This window comes from Lepidochelys kempii, chromosome 9, assembly GCF_965140285.1.
Source record: "Lepidochelys kempii isolate rLepKem1 chromosome 9, rLepKem1.hap1, whole genome shotgun sequence".
NCBI classification, from domain to species: domain Eukaryota; kingdom Metazoa; phylum Chordata; order Testudines; family Cheloniidae; genus Lepidochelys; species Lepidochelys kempii.
In genome coordinates, this window is record NC_136388.1 from 80,170,726 (window position 1) to 80,189,440 (window position 18,715).

At 43.6% G+C, this 18,715-nt stretch overlaps 1 protein-coding gene and 1 long non-coding RNA gene across 3 annotated transcripts in view; one reads left to right on the forward strand and one right to left on the reverse strand.

Annotated features, from left to right (window-relative positions):
* Positions 1 to 18,715, forward strand: part of LAS1L (LAS1 like ribosome biogenesis factor) — a 47,109-nt gene that overhangs the window by 10,468 nt on the left and 17,926 nt on the right. For both annotated transcript variants that reach the window (XM_073361027.2, XM_073361029.2), the window contains exons 7-9: positions 4,258 to 4,367; positions 16,688 to 16,773; positions 18,053 to 18,268. In XM_073361027.2, coding sequence (XP_073217128.1) covers positions 4,258 to 4,367; positions 16,688 to 16,773; positions 18,053 to 18,268 — 412 coding nt within the window. The remainder of the gene's footprint in view (positions 1 to 4,257; positions 4,368 to 16,687; positions 16,774 to 18,052; positions 18,269 to 18,715) is intronic.
* LOC140917702 (uncharacterized) overlaps positions 1 to 18,715 on the reverse strand; it is a 37,892-nt gene that overhangs the window by 2,361 nt on the left and 16,816 nt on the right. The window contains exon 2 of the long non-coding RNA XR_012160953.1: positions 1,126 to 1,184. This is a non-coding gene — a long non-coding RNA (uncharacterized LOC140917702). The remainder of the gene's footprint in view (positions 1 to 1,125; positions 1,185 to 18,715) is intronic.

The window sequence follows — 18,715 nt, forward strand, 5'->3', positions numbered from 1 at the left end:
TGTGAGGTATATGTGGAGATAATGACGCATCCCCATCCCAATTCCTAAAATCCTTGGGAAACAGTGTATTTGGTAATTGTGTATGTAAATAACATTTCTGTCTGAAAAATGTTACTGCTGTTACAAGTAATACTTACATTAACTGAAAGATTAGGAAATAATTTTTCTAGTTTATTCTGTTTGTTTCACAGTACTATATAGAGGGAAACTGTGAAACACAGTCAGTGTCTTTCTCCTGGGTCATTACAGTAGTGATAGGGGAGAGGAAAAAGTTACAAAATGAATAGGAAATTGTGATTATAAAAGTACATAAACTGGCAGTGGAAGGGAAGAAGCTGGTGCATGATCTGGAATTACCTTTTAACTCATTAGCTACATTTCAAGTTGACAGGTGTATATATATAATGTTTTATTGGCTGGACAGTTGTCTCCTGGCAATTCCTTAAATCTGGTGTGAGATTTTCAGAGGCACAAGGGGCAATAAAGGCACCCAATTCCCATTGAAAGATAATAGATATTGGGCACTTAATTCCCATTTGTGCATTTAAAAATCCCCCCTCCCCTCCCTTAGTTCTGTGTCAACTGCTAAAGAAAAGCAACATTATTTCATCAAAATGGTATGCATGAATGACCATGTATAAATGCCCTGCTATTGATATCAACTAACCAAATAAACCCTTTAGCATGCTTGCTTCTGATACCATACCCTCCAAACATGCTATCCTGTACACCAGCCTTTTTGTTGGACATCTCTTAAGTAAGGTGTTCTTTCCAGTCTGTGCTTATTAACTATAGGAAAGGCCTGGGAATGTAGCTGAGTGCTGGAAAATAAATCTTCAGTGGAATAAACGGTGTGAACATTTTCCTCTCATTTTTAATGTATTGAGTATACCATTTTGAGAATTATGCCCACCAAACACAGTAGGAGATCCATGGACAGGATCTCTGTAAAACTCCTATTTGAATGCTTTTTTTCCCCCCCCTGTTCATTTTTTATCTATTTGATTGTTATGTTAAATATATGATCTGAATTATAAATTCATAGATATAGTTCTCAGCACATAGGTTGGTTTACTGCAAAACCATTGCTAAATATCTGCTGGGGAATATTTATGTATTTCTTACCAAAAAGGTTTGGGGAGGAAGGTCAGATGCAGGGAATAGTTTCCTGTATTGGCTCCATTCTGGAACAAATAAATCACAGTTCTTCAGTACTGGGATTCTCAAAACCCCTCTTATCCCCCATTCTTTCTCATTACAAATAAACTGTTAATCAAAACATGGCCCAATTTAACCAGACATTAAATGTGATACATTGCAATGATGGGACAGGTAATAAATCGGCCTTACAAGTCATTTTTTGGAAAGTTCAGGCACTCCCACCCTTTTCTGGAGCAGAGCAGGAAGTGACTGTTCCAATAACTCAGGGGTCTTTTGTTTTGTGTGGGTTTTTTTTAATAGTCTGCCCAAAGCTATTTATAGTGTCCTGGACAGCACCTGGCAATGCAGGGGGAGAGAGTAGGAAAGATGAAGAGAAGGTGACATAGTTGCTCTGTGTAGGAGGGGAAAACTTCTAAATACTTTTTTTTAAAGTTTTGTTTTTAAAACAATTGATACATCATGGATTAAATTCCCCAGCCCCTCTTTTATTGTCTCTCCTTCCTCTGCTCTCACTGTAGTGCCCAGATATCCTAGAATATTCAAGGGGAAAATCCTTTGCAATCAAAATCACATTTAGTGAGGCATGACTTCATCATTGCAAATCCAAGAAGCTCCAGATTACGGGAACTTGGCTAAGCAAGTTCCGGATGGAGTGAGTAGACTTTCATAGAAGCAATTACATGTGGCTTATAGTTTTAGAATTAGCAACAAACTGTTTCACAGACTTGGTATATAGAGGATAGTAATAATTTGCATGTATATAATGACACATTGAATTAAGGAGTGTTGAGGGAATTTACAAACATTGAGACTTTACAGTACAATAAGCAAATTATCCTCATTTTAAAAGTGTGGGGGAAACTGCTCCAGAGAGGCTAAATGATATTAGTGACTGTGCAGTATGCTGTTCTACAACTTTATAGGGTAAAGTGTTCTTACACTCATATGTAATGTGTTTGGTAAGTGTTTTCATGATGGAGGGAATACATATAATGAACAATAGAAGTAATTAATGGCAAGAAATAACTTTTCACACTGTTAAACTCTGTGGAAGCAATACACTGGTAACAGAAGAGTGAGATTATTATTATTATTTCTACAAGATTTCCATCCAACAGTTCAGAGGTGGTGTGAACTAGCTTGATTAATTTATGAAGTAATCCTAATTGTATCTGAGATTGGTTCTGATTTTAAATATTGCGTTGGATACAAATGATTCTTACATCACTGAACTAGAGATATTCTTGAATTAGCTGCTGTTGATAAAATGTACAGTCTGATTTTGCATTTTAGAGACTGTAAAATGCCAATGGCTTACTCTTTAAGGTCCATACCTGGGAACAGTGGATGTCTATAGACCTAAAAAGATGTATGGATTTCTAGAATCAATGTTAAATTTTGGAAATTAACTAGTTTTACAAATGGCTTGTCTGAACTACAGTTCAATTATAGTACAGTTATACTGGTGTACAGGTGCCTTTATACTAGTATAGCTATTACCATTCAGCAAGCTATCCTGGTATAAGACATCTTTATAGCAGTATAATTTTATCCATACTAGGGAGGTTGTACTGCTTTAACTATACTGGTAAAGCTAAGATCACTGAATTGACTGTAACAGTGAAACATTAATGTGTAGATCAGACCTAGGTGAGTTTCTTTAGTAAATACTCTAACATAAGGACACATATTCCTGCACATGTTCATGTTTAACTGGCTTGGAGATATTTTAATGATTCGTGATATTCAGGTCACATCTCAGACTTGATTTTTGTTACTTAAAACATCTGTTGCACCTCATCATTGTGACCTGTGCTAAGCAAATTAAACACACGCAACTTCAGACAAGCACAAGAAATCACGGTTCTCTAGGTTCTTCCAGGGCCTAACTGGTATTCCTTCAGTCTCATCATCTGCACAACAACTTCTGTGCCTACCCCTGTGTATGGGACTCCTTAACTCTCCGTATTCATCAGCCTCCTCAGAACAGAATTCTGCAGGAAGTCCTGTTGGTGATGAACACCATGTGCTGAAATGTCTTTTTTTTAAAAAATCACTGAGCACACGAAGGGTTGACCTACTTTTATCATGTACGTGGTGTTTGAGTCTGATTTACACTGTCAGCTTGGCAGTGTGTGGCCATGTCTCTTTTCCATACAGGATGAACCCCACCATATTAGTGCTCAGTAAATTAATGCCATCTACCCCCTGACACAGATATTAAAATCAGAAGGCATATTAAGCCACCCCTCCCCAGAAGACTCCGGTGTACCACAGAAGGGAGTGAAATATAGTGCAGAGGGCCCTGTGCTGAAAAGTCTCTGCACCTTCTCCCATGCACAAAAACTGCGAGAGCATGTCACCAAAACATTGGGAAATTTACACTTTCAATGATGTCACATTCCCTGCAGCCTCCACTGGCATTATGCCTGTGGTTTCCCAGCTGTAAACGGAAGGTGCCCTATACTGGTACTTTTCAGGGTAGTGATGGAAATGCTACTTGCTCTGGGTGCGAATGTCCCTATTAGCAGAGTGTATAACTTTGTGCTAAAGGGTGTGTGTGTGAAGCTGAAAGCGAGTCTGATTTCTAGAGTGGCAGCATATGTCTCTAGCGTTAGTCTTTCCTATTCTTGGTATAGCCTGACACCTTGCTTGCTGTTTTCCAACTGCTACTGCATCCTGAATGCTGCATAGATCACTAAGCTGATTTGACACTTGCGTCTCTGCCATGTGCTTAACATTAATGGCAAAATCCTGACTCGAGTAGGCATTATCTATTTTACAGGTGTGCACTTGGGAACAGAGATGGACTTGCTGGAGAGCAGAGGATAGAACCAGGGAGTCCTAATACCTAGTTTTCTGCCTCTGAATCCTTGATCATGCTCCCCTTTCAGTTTAGGCCTGTCCTTAGTCAGAACACTTCCGTATTAGTGCTTTATAATGCGGTTGAGAGGGAAGCTCTGAGAGCCACTCTCAGGGTTATGAATGAAATGCCTGGATTATGCATCTGCTCTTTATAGTAGTGCCTCCTGCTCTCAATGACTCCCATGTAGCAAAATATATTTATTTACTGATACTGTTTTCTCTCTTATGCAGGTTCTTCAGGAGCTTCAGTCCTTACGAAAGGCCCGCAAAGCATGGTGTAATTCTTCCTCCGAGGTGGAGTGGATTTTGGCTCAGATTAAAGACTTGTTGCAAGAGAGCAGGTACAGTTTATCTGGAGAGCAGCCGCATACTCCAGGCAGGAACCATAACTCTGTACAGCTGTAGGGCTGTCTGCTTGCACCATTTTACTGGGTACTTTAAGTTAGTCACAGACAAAGTCATAGGTTGCTGATGATAACTCACCTATGGTCTTAGTTCTTGATTTCTGCTAAAGAATGTTTCCCCTGCCAGGGGCCTGTGTGTGCAGCTGGCCCTTGGATATGTGACCACTCTTTCTACTTCCTTTTTCTTTGTTGCTCTAACCTCAGCAGCCATTTGCTTGTGGGTGGGTGGGGATAATTGACAACTCAGTCAAGGTCACTTTGACCGATGGGGTGGTTTTGTGTATTTAACCCTTTGGCAATATGCTCTACCCGAGAAGTAGAATAAACCCAGTTCTATGAAGCACTACACATCAGTGCTTTATACAGGCAGCTGGCAAAATGGCAGCAGAGATGAAAAAATTAAAAGAAAATAGAGCAGTAGTTCCTTGTGAATGTTCTACTTCCATCTGAGAATTCAGTTTCACAACAGCCTTATGAGGTGGACATGGTCTAACTTTCGCAAGACCTCTATGGGGCAATATTAGCTCTGTTCACATCATTAAATATTTGTGTAACAGTAGATCCTGGAGGACTCGATTGGGATGGAGCCTCATTAGGCATTGTACAAAGTCGTATGAAGCCCCAGTCCCTGCCCCAAGAATCTTGCAGTCTGAGACAAGTGACACATGCAGGGCTGGGAGAGAGATATCAAATATATAATATATGTTAGAAATGCAGCTGCAAAGTTTTTGATAATTAGAAATATAAAGAATGTCAGATGCCCCCATTTGCACTTTAACCTGGACATCATAAATTGGTTGATTTTCTTTTAGGTATCAGTTGCAGGGGGATCCTAAAGAGGGAATTGAAAGATCATTGGATGGTAGTTTTGCCCTTCAGTTCAGATATAGGGGGTATCAAGGAAGAAAGCATAAAGATGTCAGTGTAAGAAGCTGACAAACGGGTACTTGAGGTTGGCATCATTGGTGGGGCAAGGGGAAACACACTAGGGGACAGAGCGGTGAAAGGTTTTGATGATGAAACAAGATGCTTGACTCTAATGTGAAATGGGATCGACTGGAGAGATTCAGGTAGGTGCTGATGCAGGAAAAGAAAGTGAACTTAGTACATTTTTAATTATGGCAAAACTGAAGCAGACAAGCTTTGCAACTAGATCTGATCATATATTGCAGTGATTTCCTAATGCTACCTTGTTGATGCTCTTGTCTATTTGAACACATATGTCCAAGATTTTGTGCAAAGCCTTTGGGAATCAAATATATAGGAGAGAATGATCATTGCTCCGACTGAAGGGAGTGTCATTTCTCTGGAGAATCCTACATTGTATAGCTTCTCTTCACGTTAGGACTATTACATAGCCTGGTATGTTTGTTCCATTAAGAGCAAGATGGTACGGTAAACCATCTTGTAGTATTCCTTCATGATTGTTTCTGTGAAAACCTTACCCCCACAAACCCTGAAATCATAAGTTAGCAGCTTGTCTGAAGCACTGCTCTGGGTTTGGTGTGTCATCAGATGTGTCCTCTCTCAGCTTTTGCTCTGTTTTCCACTGTTCTCGCTATGCTGTATGAGTGTGTACTGGGTACATTCAGCACTTGAAGTGCATTTCCAAATGCACCCAGAATGTTGTCTGGTCCTTAATTAGTTAGGCTTCTCCAAAAATATTTCACTTGACAACTTGGAGCTGTTTGTGCCTCTGAATGGCCTTTTAGAAGCTGCTGCTCTACTTATACTACCTGTGACAAAGTTCCTGCTCTACCTTGGTGGGTCTTGCGCTTACTGGCGGATTTGCTCGCCTTGGAGCTTCACAGCAGCCCTCAGCTTGGCTGTTTTTCTGAACCCACAGTCCAGGTCAACTCCTCCTGTGTCTGACCAGGAGTTGGGAGGATTTGAGGGGAACCCGAGCCCGCCCTTTACTGCGGGTTCCAGCCCAGGGGCCTGTGGAATGCAGCCGTCTAGAGTGTCTCCTGGAACAGCTGTGTGACAGCTACAACTCCCTGGGCTACTTCCCCATGGCCTCCTCCCAACACCTTCTTTGTCCTCACCATAGGACCTTCCTCCTGGTGTCTAATAATGTTTGTACTCCTCAGTCCTCCAACAGTCCGCGTTCTCACTCTCAGCTCCTAGTGCCTCTTGCTCCCAGCTCCTCACACGCACACCACAAACTGAAGTGAGCTCCTTTTTAAAACCCAGGTGCCCTGATTAGCCTGCCTTAATTGATTGGCTGCAGGTGTTCTAATCAGCCTGTCTTAATTGTCTCCAGAAGGTTCCTGATTGATCTGGAACCTTCCCTGTTACCTTACCCAGGGAAAAGGGACCTACTTAGCCTGGGGCTAATATATCTGCCTTCTATTACTTTCCTGTAGCCATCCGGCCTGATCCTGTCACACACCAAATATCATTATATGCTACGGGAGAGGTGAATTTGTGTCAGCCCAATTAAAAATGTTTGGAGGTGATGAAATGCTAAGGAATCTGTGGCCTTAGGGTTGCCGACTTAAGCACTCTCAGAGCTCTGCAGTGCTGGCTTTCCACCATTGGCATAGCAGCGCTGCACTAATGTTTTCTCTAAATTATTTACGTTGCAAACTCCCTTTTTTTAAGCATATTGTGTGTATCATGCTGTGAATATTTAATGTGGGTGCTTGGAAGAATTCTCTTCGGGTTTCTGGCTGAATTCAGTATCTGAGCAGTGGTTTCTCTTTGCTAGCACCTGGGCAAAATAAACGGTAGCCCTTTTAATTAAAGTATCTGCTGTACACAGGTCTGGGTACCAGGCTGGAGTTCTGTAGAGCAAGAAAGCATGAAAGAGAATCCTTTTGGAGTTAACTTACATTCAAGTGAAAGTTTTTGTGTTGCTCTTGGTTACTGTGGCTGATGGGTGTCACTACAGCCACTCCTCATACTGTAGCTGAGGGTATACAGTAAGCATCTAGCAGTGATTCTCAACCAGGGGTACTCAGAAGTCTTCCAGGGGGTACATCAGCTCATCTAGATATTTGTCTAGTTTTACAGTGTTTTACAGTAAAAAGCACTAGCGAAGTCAGTGCAAACTAAAATTTCATATGGACAATGGCTTGTTTCTACTGCTGTATATACTATACAGTGAAATGTAAGTACAATGTTTATATTTCAGTTGATTTATTTTATAATTATCTGGTAAAAATAGGAAAGTAAGCAATTTTTCAGCAGTAGTGTGCAGTTACATTTTTGTATTTTTATGTCTGATTTTGTAAGTAAGTAGTTTAAGTGAGGGGAAACTGGGAGGTACACAAGACAAATCAGACTATTGAAAAGGGTACAGTAGTCTGGAAAGGTTGAGAGCCACTGCTTTAGAGAACAGGCAGAGTGTGAATGAGGCTTGAAGTTGGAATGATATCTCTGCTACTTCACAAGATACATCTGTAGAAACTGCCACAAAACTAAAAAGTAGATTTTTTTTTGTCAGCTCTTGCTGTTAATTTATTTAATTGTTTTAACTTTTGATAGTCAATGTCCTTGGTTTGTGGAGAACTGGATGTCTCAAAAGACCAGGAAAGTGATATAAAGCCTTTCTGCTCCAGGTCATTGGTACCAGTTGTTGTAGGAAGAGAGCCCGAGACATGAGAGTTTGTGAAGGATTAGATAATGGTGAGAGGAAACCTTGTGGCCAGATGGTTAGCTATAAAAGCTGTATAGCCTAGCTTTCACTTCCACCTTTCACTGTTCAAATTTCACCTCTGGGAGCCTCCCTTGTAGTTTCAGGGCAGTGACTTGGCGCAGTGACTAGATGACAGAGAATGGGGCTTGAACATAGCCTATGACCTAAAGGAGTTTTTATAAAGTGGGGGAAGGATCTGCCATGCCGCCACACTCCACTCCCTTAAAAATAAGTACTTGAATAATGTGTCCCTCGTAGCTTTATTAATAAAATGTAATTGGATGCCATTACTTAGCTGTTTTTGTTTTTGCATTATGTAATGATTACTAGGGCTTTTTCTCTGGAAAAACAAAGACTCCAAACTGTGAAAGCAGGAAGAAAGAAGGGGGAAGTGAGCATCTGTTAATGTAACAAGATTTATAGCTTGTGACTTGTGTTCCAATTCTTTACTAAGTACTTTCATGGGGTAATCCGATCGCTGGGGTCACGTGGGGTACTATGAATCTGGCTGCATTGCACTGCACTGCACTGGGCTGTTACTGTTATGTAAGGAAATTCTTGCTCATGGCAGCCACCTCTGGAGGATGGGATTGCAAAATACCAATTCTCCACTTGTAAAACCAACAGAGAGCTGGAGCGTGCAGTGGTGATGGTGCTAGAGAGAGGTTTTGCGATTGCAATAAACTGCCTTAGACTTGTTTTCATTTTCTGATATTTTCCTCCAAGCCTCCAAGAAAATTTATTTCCTGTAACTGCTGGTTTCACAATTTTGGACTTCAGTCCAGCCTCCTTTTTGTTCGTGCTTGGGCACAGGTAACTTCTCTGGCCCAAGGACAGGACAACCTCTGGATGGACTTTCTAGCAAACATTTTTGTGTGCGGGGAGGGGGGAAAGAGGGAAGGGGCATCCCTTGCCCCTACCCCTGCCATCACATACAACTTTTTTCCCAGTTCCGCATAGTCATGTTGCCTTTCAGCTGAGACAGTATTAATTCTGTGCCCCATACCTGCCCTAGATACATAGAGAGAGGCACCAATGGGTGACCCAGCATCTGCTTGCCACATTCCTACATTGGGACCTATGCACCTGCACACTGTAGGATCAGCATTGACATGCAGCATGTCAGCTGCTGGAGTGGAGCCTTTTGCCTAGGGGACTGGGAGGACTCCAGGCATTATATCTTTGTTCTCAGTCTGGGAGAGGGATGGTGGGTTCCTCTTTCCCCATAGAGGAAGGGAGCACTGCCCAAGCAGGGGAGAATGTGAGTGTGTCTGCCACTAGAACCTCTTCCCATGGCGTGCAAGATGAGCAGGGCTATTTCTTTATCCTCCTTGCTCCGCATTGGAGGCCTGAATAAGGAAGAATTGAGTCAGATGAATTGACTTTCTTCTTCCCTCCAGGGGAAGGAGGAGTTGAGTTGGCAGAGAGAAAAGTCTTGGTGTGCGCGTTTCTGCACATTTGCTTTGGTCATGGCAGACAGGAAGCAGAGAAGACAAAGCGTAGAGCAAAGCTCCCTTCCTGAACCAGCCCAGACTATCAGCTGGAGAATGGCAGGTTCCCTAGCATGCTGGGCCTTGAGACCTGATCTTGTCATGCATAGGGTCCTTTGTAAATCATAAATGTAATTTTATTTTGTTTTTAAAAATCACCACAGTGTAAATGGCAAAGTATTGAATTTCACAGAGTTTGCACAGAATAAATTTTACAATTAACTTTAGTCAATTTCAAGGTTTGATTTGATTTTATTTTTTTTTAAGTCAGCGTTTGGTGGCACTTTCATGCATCCTTCGCCCTCTGTGAAACTGTGGTTTACACAGGGCCCTCTTACTCTTGCACCATGTGGCAGGTTTTGGGGGTTTTGTTACATTTTTGCAATGCTTTTTGTAACTTAAGCTACCTGAAATAACAGGGATGTGCTGGTAACGTTTCCTCGTAATTCTGCTCCCCACTCAATGGTTAGTGCCGGGGTCAATGGGAATTACAGGCCCTGCAGCTGTACTAGGCTTGGTTAGTCCTCCCAGCATGGTGCTTGTACCTATATTTCAATGTCAGCTCTCACAGCTTTAGAGCACCAGCCCTACCCTTTGTCAGTCCTTCACTGCTCAATTCTGTGTGGGCCCCAGAGCAGTTGCAGTGGTGCTTAACTGGTCTTGTCTGTGCCTGGTACTCTGCTCCCACAGAGGATACATGCAGGGCACAAAGCAGCTAACTGAAAATAAAACAATGTAGGATGTGGATTTTTTTATCTTGCAGTAAAAATTTGGGGGTGGACAGTGGATGTGTATCTTCTGAAAAACACTTCACCCAGTGGAGGGTGGTCAGTAAGCAAGCGTGCACACACGCTAAATTCCCTGGGATAGAGGACTGTATTCATTTAGTTAGGGCTAGGGCTGCAACTGTAGGGAGGCAGCTGCCTCAAAAGTCCTGAAAAAGGGATGCTAGGTGATAACATGCCTAGTTGGCAGGTCTCACGCTTGCACCAAAAGCCACTGGTGTCTCTCTCTTCTCCCTGTGCCCGCATGTCCGCTGTCCTGAGAGTCCTTAAACAAACTCCTGCTTCCCATCTTGGAGTCCACTGTAGGGAAGATGACGAGCAGTTGACTGAGTTCTGGGCTATTTCATACAGCCATGTCCTTTGGGACCCTGTTCTGGTCCACTCCCATGCCTGAAACCTACAGGGCAAGGCTCAAGAAAAGGAAGCTACTAGTCCAGCAACAACACAATCCTACAGAAACATGAAATGGGCTTCTTACTTCTGTCAGCATGTGCCCGCCAAAAGTGCTTCATGCCCATCAAAATGAATTCCTGGCCTCTAGGCAGTGGATGCTGGGACAGTTTTATTTCCTGCCCTGGTATCTGCAGATGGTTGTGTGAGAATTTAGGCCTTTGTTGCTTACACTGTGTGGGCAAAATAGAACAGTTGGAAACAATCGCTGGAATAAACCATTGAACAAACCGAAGGGAGCATAATGCAACTTGGATGTAAAGATGGATATTGTGTTAATTTATGTATGCACAGCTATGAGGCACAATTAGAGACATGCTGTAAAAGTAATCTACTGAGCGCTTATCTGAAAAATCAGACCCCTTCAATGTGTGTCAAACTGAGCATCTACAAACTGAGGCATCAAAAAGTCATTTGTTATAATTGAAAATCGTGGTGCGCGTATGCATGTCGGCCTGTAAAATATAGAAGCATACTTCTTTTCATCCATTTGCCCTGTGGAACTGATTGATGAAATGGGACAGGTTCCACTATGCACAGATGCAACCACGTTCTCAGAAATGCTGTGTGCGAATGGATTGCACTTGCCTGCACTAAGCAGGTGAGCTTGCTGGGGAAATGGTGAACCACTGGAGGAACAAACTCTACTGGAATTTCTTTGCTGTGACTCGTAGCAAACATATTCAAGAACTACCCCTCTTTCAGATAGGGAAACTGAGGTACAGAGAAGTGAAGTTGCTTGATGGAGGCCATGTGATAAGTCAGAGGGCAGAGCCCGGATTTGGACTCGGGATCATCTGGCTTTCAGTCCCATGCTTGGGCCATTAGACCACATTTCCTCTCATTCTATCTTTATTACTAAGTCCAGAGCTTCAAACTTGTAAAGAACAGTATGGGCTGTTATATTTATAGTTAAGGGGAGGCTGTACCTATTTCCAGCAGCTGGAAATGATGCTCTGACTGGAGTGACATTTCTCTTCCTCCCACAGGCTTTCTTTGAGAGTCAAGCGTGATTAAAAGCATCTCCCATAAAAGAATCCTACCTGTGTCTTTTGCCTTTTTTTATTAGCAGTAGTACATTACTATATTAAAAATGAAAATAAGACCCTGTCACATTATTGTTTCCATTGATCTTTATATAGCAAAACCAATGCTATAGCATAGCATAGGTTCCTACTGGGTAATGCCAATGGATCTCGCCTCTTCTGAGTGCAAACCTCCCTCCCTTAATTGGAATTGTCTGTAAACTGCAAGTGAATGGCCAATAAGCCACCGAAGCATTACAAATTAAAAATAGAACCTCTGCTCCCTACAGCTTGTGGCTTCCAGTTTGAAGTTCTGCCATGAATCTGCCAATTGCCTTTTGACACCAAAGAGAGAGCAAAGAATGGTATTTGGATGCAAAAGCAGCAGAGAGAACAGGAGGAGTGCTTTATGATGCATACCATTGGTCTGATAAGTACCCTCTTGCTTAACCGTACAGAGGCCCCAAGGAGCCAACTGGAACTGCTCTGTGTTGTGCATGTTTCTGGCAGTGCTAGAAATACTCTGTCAGTCCAGGGAATTCTAACTAGTGCCACAGGTACTATAGAGATAACACCTCCAGGAGGCCTGCAAAGAGAGTCTAGTTCTTAAAGGACTACCATAGCCCTCTTTCTTGGGAAGATGGGGCATAACAACTGTTTCCTGTGAATTTTTGCGGATATTTTACTTCTTAAAAATGGGAAAATTTTTGCTTTCATTTTCATAGTTAACCCTTAGAAAATGTGCTAATTTCCCGGTGGCTAGAAGGTGCGAACTGGCGATCGGTGTATTCTGCTCCAAGGATACTCTAGTGTTTTGTATTGGAAGAATCTACTGTATCACCCCTCTTATTCAGTGCATATATGAAGAGAATTAGTGAGGAGGCATAGGCTGAAGCATTTGCAGTATGCTGGTGATGCCCAGGTTAAAATTGCTGTCTCATGTGATCTGAAGAGTGCAACCAAATGCATTTCCTGGCGTCTGGGTACTGTTGGACCATGGATGAGAGCAAACTGGCTGTAGCTCAATCACTGGGGGAAGGAAGGAGAGTAGTTGGGTCAGGATCTCTCAGCCCTTTTGGGGATGTACAATCAATGTTTGTGACCAAAGTCTACGACTTGGGGTCTGGTTTCACTCCCAGCTGTTTCCAGATGATCAAATAGTGGCATTGGGTGAGGTTGCTGTGTTCTCTCCTGGATATGAAACTTGCACTATGATTAAGGCTAAGATTTTGTCATGGTTATTTTTAGTAAAAGTCATTGTCAGGTCACGGACAGTAAACAAAAATTCACGGACGCCGTGACCTGTCTGTGACTTTTGCTGCTGTAGTTCCAGGGTTTCCCCCACTACTGTGGTGTCTGGGAGCTGTGGGGTTTCCCCTCCGCCCAGGGCAGCTGGGAGCTGCAGAGTGACCATATTTCCCACAGAGAAAACGGGACACCCCAGCCGCTTACCTGAGGCGCCCCCTTTCCCCCGCGTGAGGCTGTCGCTGGAACCCTGAGGAGGGCCCCTCAGGAGTCTGTCACCTGTTGCTGGAACTTTGCAGGGGGCTTCCTGTCACTTGTCACTGCTGTCGCTGGAACCCTGCCAGGGTCCCACTGGCTGTCAGCTCCAGAGTCCTGCAACACCTGGGGCTGAAGCAGAGAATATCACAGAGGTCTCTGGAAGTCACAGATTCCTTGACTTCTGTGACCACAGTGACAAAAATGTAGCCTTAACTATGATCGGTGTCTTCTCATCTCTAGACTGAATATTGTAATGCAACATATTTGGGACTGGATCTGAAATGTAATGGAAAGCTGTACCTAGTGCAGAATGTTGGTAGGCTGCTTGATGAGTACAGTTTCTTGCCCTCAGCACACTAGGCTTGTGCTCCAGGACCTGCTGAGACTGGGTATTGACTAATGGGTGGAATTTAAAATGGTGTGTTTAACCGATGAAGCCCTAAGTGGCCTCAGACCTTCCTACCTGAGAGGTTGCCTTCTTCCTATGACACTCTGCCCAGTTAGGATGAACAGGGGTGCTTGAGCTTGGTTTGCTTTTGTATGAGAGAGCTACTGGTAGTGTATACTCTGTGAGGGTCCCTTCCTTGACCTGTTCTCCCACCCCATCTGAAGTGGCTGGCCCGGCCTGGGCATACAGCAGTACAGTCTGGGCATTGGCAGGGAATTGAGGCAGTTGGAATGGAGATGCGTGGTGGGGAACTAAATCCTGCTGACTGATGATTAAATGAGATGTGGCAGGGTGTGGGTAATGGAGAAACACCACTGCTTTGGATGACTGTTGTAACTCCATTTAGTATTGGTTTTATATGTATGTCAGAAGCACCTAGAATTTGGATGGGAGTTCTTTGATGGCAAGTTTTTTTTTAGACTTTCCACTCCCCTTCCCCTACCCTGCCCCCCTTAGCATTTATCTGGCCATTGTGCCAGGGATGGAGGCAGCTGTCTGGCCACCAGCTGCAAGTGATGTTGGGACTAGTGGAGAGGATCCAAGCCTGCCCCCATAGCATGACCCTCTTCCTACCTGATGTTCGTTCCTTGCCATTCCCTCAGACTGAGAACCATCAGGGAGGGGAAAAGGGTTACACTGGAATGTAGGGAAGGCCTGGCATGGAGATGATGGCACTGATCAGCTGAAAGATGGTACTGTATTGTCAGAAGTGGTAAGGTGGGCAACGAGCAATAAGATACCGGTATGCAGTAGTGGGAGTGGTCTCATGTTTGTAGGAAAACAGAGAAACTGCTGGGAAGGCAGGAAGGAAATGAGTCTAAAAATGACAAATTTACTAGTTCACTGGTTTTGGCAATCCAGGTGGCAGAGTCCAGGGCTAACGGGGTCCAATAACCTCTTCTAGTGCTCCATACAACCTGAGAAGACACGTCATTTAGCATTCCTACATGACTCTGGGTACTGTTCATTGCTATGGTTCTGTCCATATAGACCACATGTGTGCAGTGGTGGAAAGGCAGGAAGATGCCTCTAGAGATTAAAAGCAGAATTAGTTTCCAGTGCTAATGACTTGAGTCAGCTGTGCTTGTCATCCCTGTTTGCGTAATCACAAGGTTGAGCCTGCATCTCCATGGCTGTAACCTTAAATAGTCAGTGAGGAACAGTCATTGTATCTAGGAATACAGTAATTATCTTAGAACAGATTCCAGAAAAGAGAGGGATCTAAATTAGAACCTATTTTGTAGGGCAAGTCACAGTCTATGGATAGCCTTTCTAGTAGCTGGGGTCTCCCTGAATCACTTAGTTGCTGCAATTTGGTGTCTATAGAATCTTAGATCAGGTCTATTTAACTTGTCTTGATGTTCAGATTTGGGTTTGGGGATCTCCCCTTCCCCCCCAGACAATAAAAGCCACAGGCATCCTGTAACAAAGTATGTCTTGTTTAACTCTGGTTCTACCTCTGTAAACCCAAAGAAAATAGAAGCAGAGATGCCGTTTTCTCTCACTTGAGCATTTTGCATTTGAAAATTGCTGGTTTGATATTTGTGCTGTTATTTTTAATGCTGTCCTTTGTATATTACCAAACACTGGACTGAGCAGAAGCCCTTATTCAAATAATGAGTGGCTGTAGGAATTTATACCTGAACCTACTGCTGCTTCTCACTGCCAACCTCCAGTTCAACCTATCTGAACCAGATAGTTTAAATGACTTTCCTCTGTCTCCCACTTCAGTTGCACCAAGCCCTTGTACTAGCAATTGCACGCCATCTTGGGCTGTGAGCTCCAGATCTCCCATGCTAACCCTGGCTGATGTTTGGATGGGAGACATCAAAGTACATCCCAGGTATTGCAGAAAATGGCAGTAGGGAGTGCCCGTCTTCTGACATTTGAACTAGTATCTTTAACATCGTGATACGGGGATGCTTTTCTGCCAGAGGTTCAGAGATGCCATCTTTCAGATGGGACTTAACAGGGCTGACTGCTTGTGGTTCTTATAGATCCTGGTTGTTAGACCTCTACCACACATTATCGAATCATTTTAATGAAAAACATAGTGCTGAATCCCCTGCACTGCTTTTGAAATCTCAATGCCTAGGGATTCCCCCCTCACCAGAGTACAAGTGTTAACTGTAGTGACCTGGTCACATTCTGGTTTGGAGGATTGTGTTTCCCCTCCCGTTTCAGTGGGTATCTTAACTCTCAGACTAGAGCTCGTATAGTGTTTTGGGGCCTATTAATAGGCTTGGCAGAACTACGTTTTTATTTTAATCAATTTTTAATTGAGGTTTCTACTGGGTGTCATTGGCCTGGCTAACTCCCCAACCATGGGAGAGACCACCCCGCTACTGAATGTCTCCTGCTGGAGTACTCCTCACAGTCCTGGCTGGGGATCTCTGCTCTGTCCCTCCAGGACTGCAGCCGCCTCCTCGCACCTTGTGCCCGCAGGGATTGTGTGTCAGCAGCCCTGCAGCCATGCAGGGAGCCCTCTGCAGTTCCACTGAGCGGGTCCTGGTGGAACAGAGCAGAGACCCCCGCCCCAGCACTCCCAACTGGTGTGTGAGAGAGCAGTTTTGTGATGGCAGGGCTGCAGAGGGCTCCCTGCACAGCCACAGGGCTGGTGACACCAATCCCTGCAGGTGCAAGGGGGAGGGAGGCTGCATTTGTGCCGCTTGTTTATCGATTGGGGGTTTTTTTCTGTTGATTTGAGGGTGTCAGCTGAAGTCGACATTTAATGACCTTAGTTGATTAAAGTCAAATCCTGCCTATTAAGGAGCTGGCACGTCCCACCACATTTCAGCAGCAGATGAAATGAATCCCGTTGTATGTAGCATGTGAAGTGTTTTGGGGGTCAGGACAAGAGATGCTTTGGAAATGTGAGGTACGGGTGGGACTAATGGGGATTTCTATTTGTTATAGGGAGGTGGTGGCTGAAGCTCTTCTAGATGATGGCTGTCTCATCCCAACTGTGGAACAACTGGAGACTTTAAATATCAAGTGTGAAGGTTAGTGTCTCAGACTTTATGTGAAATCCCTTAAATCAGGGATCGGCAACCTTTGGCATGCGGCCCACCACGGTAAGCACATCCCTCGGCCCGCGCCACTTCCCGCAGCCCCCATTGACCTGGAACAGCGAACCACAGCCAGTGGGAGCCGCGATCAGCCGAACCTGCAGACACGGCTGGTAAACAAACCGGCCTTGCCCACAAGGGGACTTACCCTGGCGGGCGGCATGCCGAAGGATGCCAATCCCTGCCTTAAATTAACACACCCCAGGGTAAGGCAGTGAGTTAGGCTTAATATGTTTTCTCATTATGATGAAAAATTAAGTTTGCATTAGTGTAATTTGTATTGAAACATGCTGTGTGCTTACACCAGGCCTACTCTCGTGTCCCTTTTGTCTACGACAAGTTTTGGTAAATCCTACCCCATCTTTTTGGAGCCCCTTTTATTTTCATGTCTACCTTCTCATGTACTCACTCCTACATGCATGAAGGCAGACCTTCCATGCCAATGCTGCAGTTAAGTGGTTGCAAGCGGAGGGTTCCTTCTAAGTCTGATTGTGACTCTCTTTCTGTATCCACTATAGCTACGGGTTTCATGGAGACCACAGGAATTTCCATTTGGAACTGGTCAAAAATAATTCTTACCCTTGTATGACTGCCTCTAGCTGTGACTTGCTTCCGTGTTGCTGCTCACAGGTTGAGAGAGACTGAACTGAGAGACGTCAACATTGGCCCCTTTAAAATGCTGTCTAAAGAGTGTTGGGCACCCAAACCCTATTGTCATTGGAAATCGGGTGACTAACTCCCTTGGGACTAATTGAAAATCCCCACCTCAGAGGTTCCCAGGGGGTTATCTGCATGTTGCTGTAATTATATTACAGTAATAGAGCTCTTCGGAGCTGCTCAATACTATGTTGCTTTACCCTTTACTAACCCTTTTTATAGTAACTTTTTAGATAGATTAGCTCTCAGTTCTGTGGGCGTTGAGCTTATGATGGCAAAGCATTAGCCAAACAGAGAGGTTTTCCTGTGGCTTGCATGATTAGATCAGGCTTCATATTTTCTGCTTTCATTGAAAGATTGTATTAATTACCTAATTATCCATTCATTGTTTTTTCCTGTCTTTGCTGATTATGACTGCTTCAGAGTGGGATGTCAGGAGAAATATAAGGCCACTTAATACAGTATATGCTACTCGCTTTGGAGCTATCACTGAACCAGATGTTATGTTTAAAATACTTTACCATTTAAGTGTAGTGTTTTTGTTTTTTTCTCATAGAAAATAAAGAGTTGCTGGATTTCAAAATCCCTCAGACATTTTACTACTTCTGGCAGCCTCTGCTAAAGGGCCTCCAGTCCCGAGACTTTACACAGACCCTGCTAGAGAAAATGTTTGCTGACCTGAAGCAGTGTTCTGAATCTTCAGAACTCAGGCCTCAGTACCTGATCAACTGGATTGCTGAGATTCTGACTGCCAACGCCAAAGCAAAAGCCAGTGAGTGAGTCTGAAATTCTTTAGGTTCTATATGAAGATGGCTTTAAAATCCTCTCCTGTTCCAGTGCAAGGAAGATGGTAGTACTTTCAAGTCAGAAATTCAGGATCCTAATTATACTGGTCACATTAATTTCCTATGGCTTTCAAGATCTCAGTTTTCATGCTTTTTAACGTGCACTTTCTGGGTACCCTTTAGTTCATTGTAATATATGGAAAAATCATTTCCAAAACTTCATTATGGGTTTTATCAAGATTTGAAAGGTGGTAATTTTTCCTGTAAGGGACCAATGCACCAGCATGGTGTTGAGAGCACTGCACTGCTAAAGTGCTGTTTTATACATAAAACCTAAACCAGTAGTTTGTGTTACTACAGATGCCGGCTGGACTTCTCATAATAAGCAGTTCTTAGGAGTCCCTGGCTTCCAGTGCTGTGCTCAGACCACCACT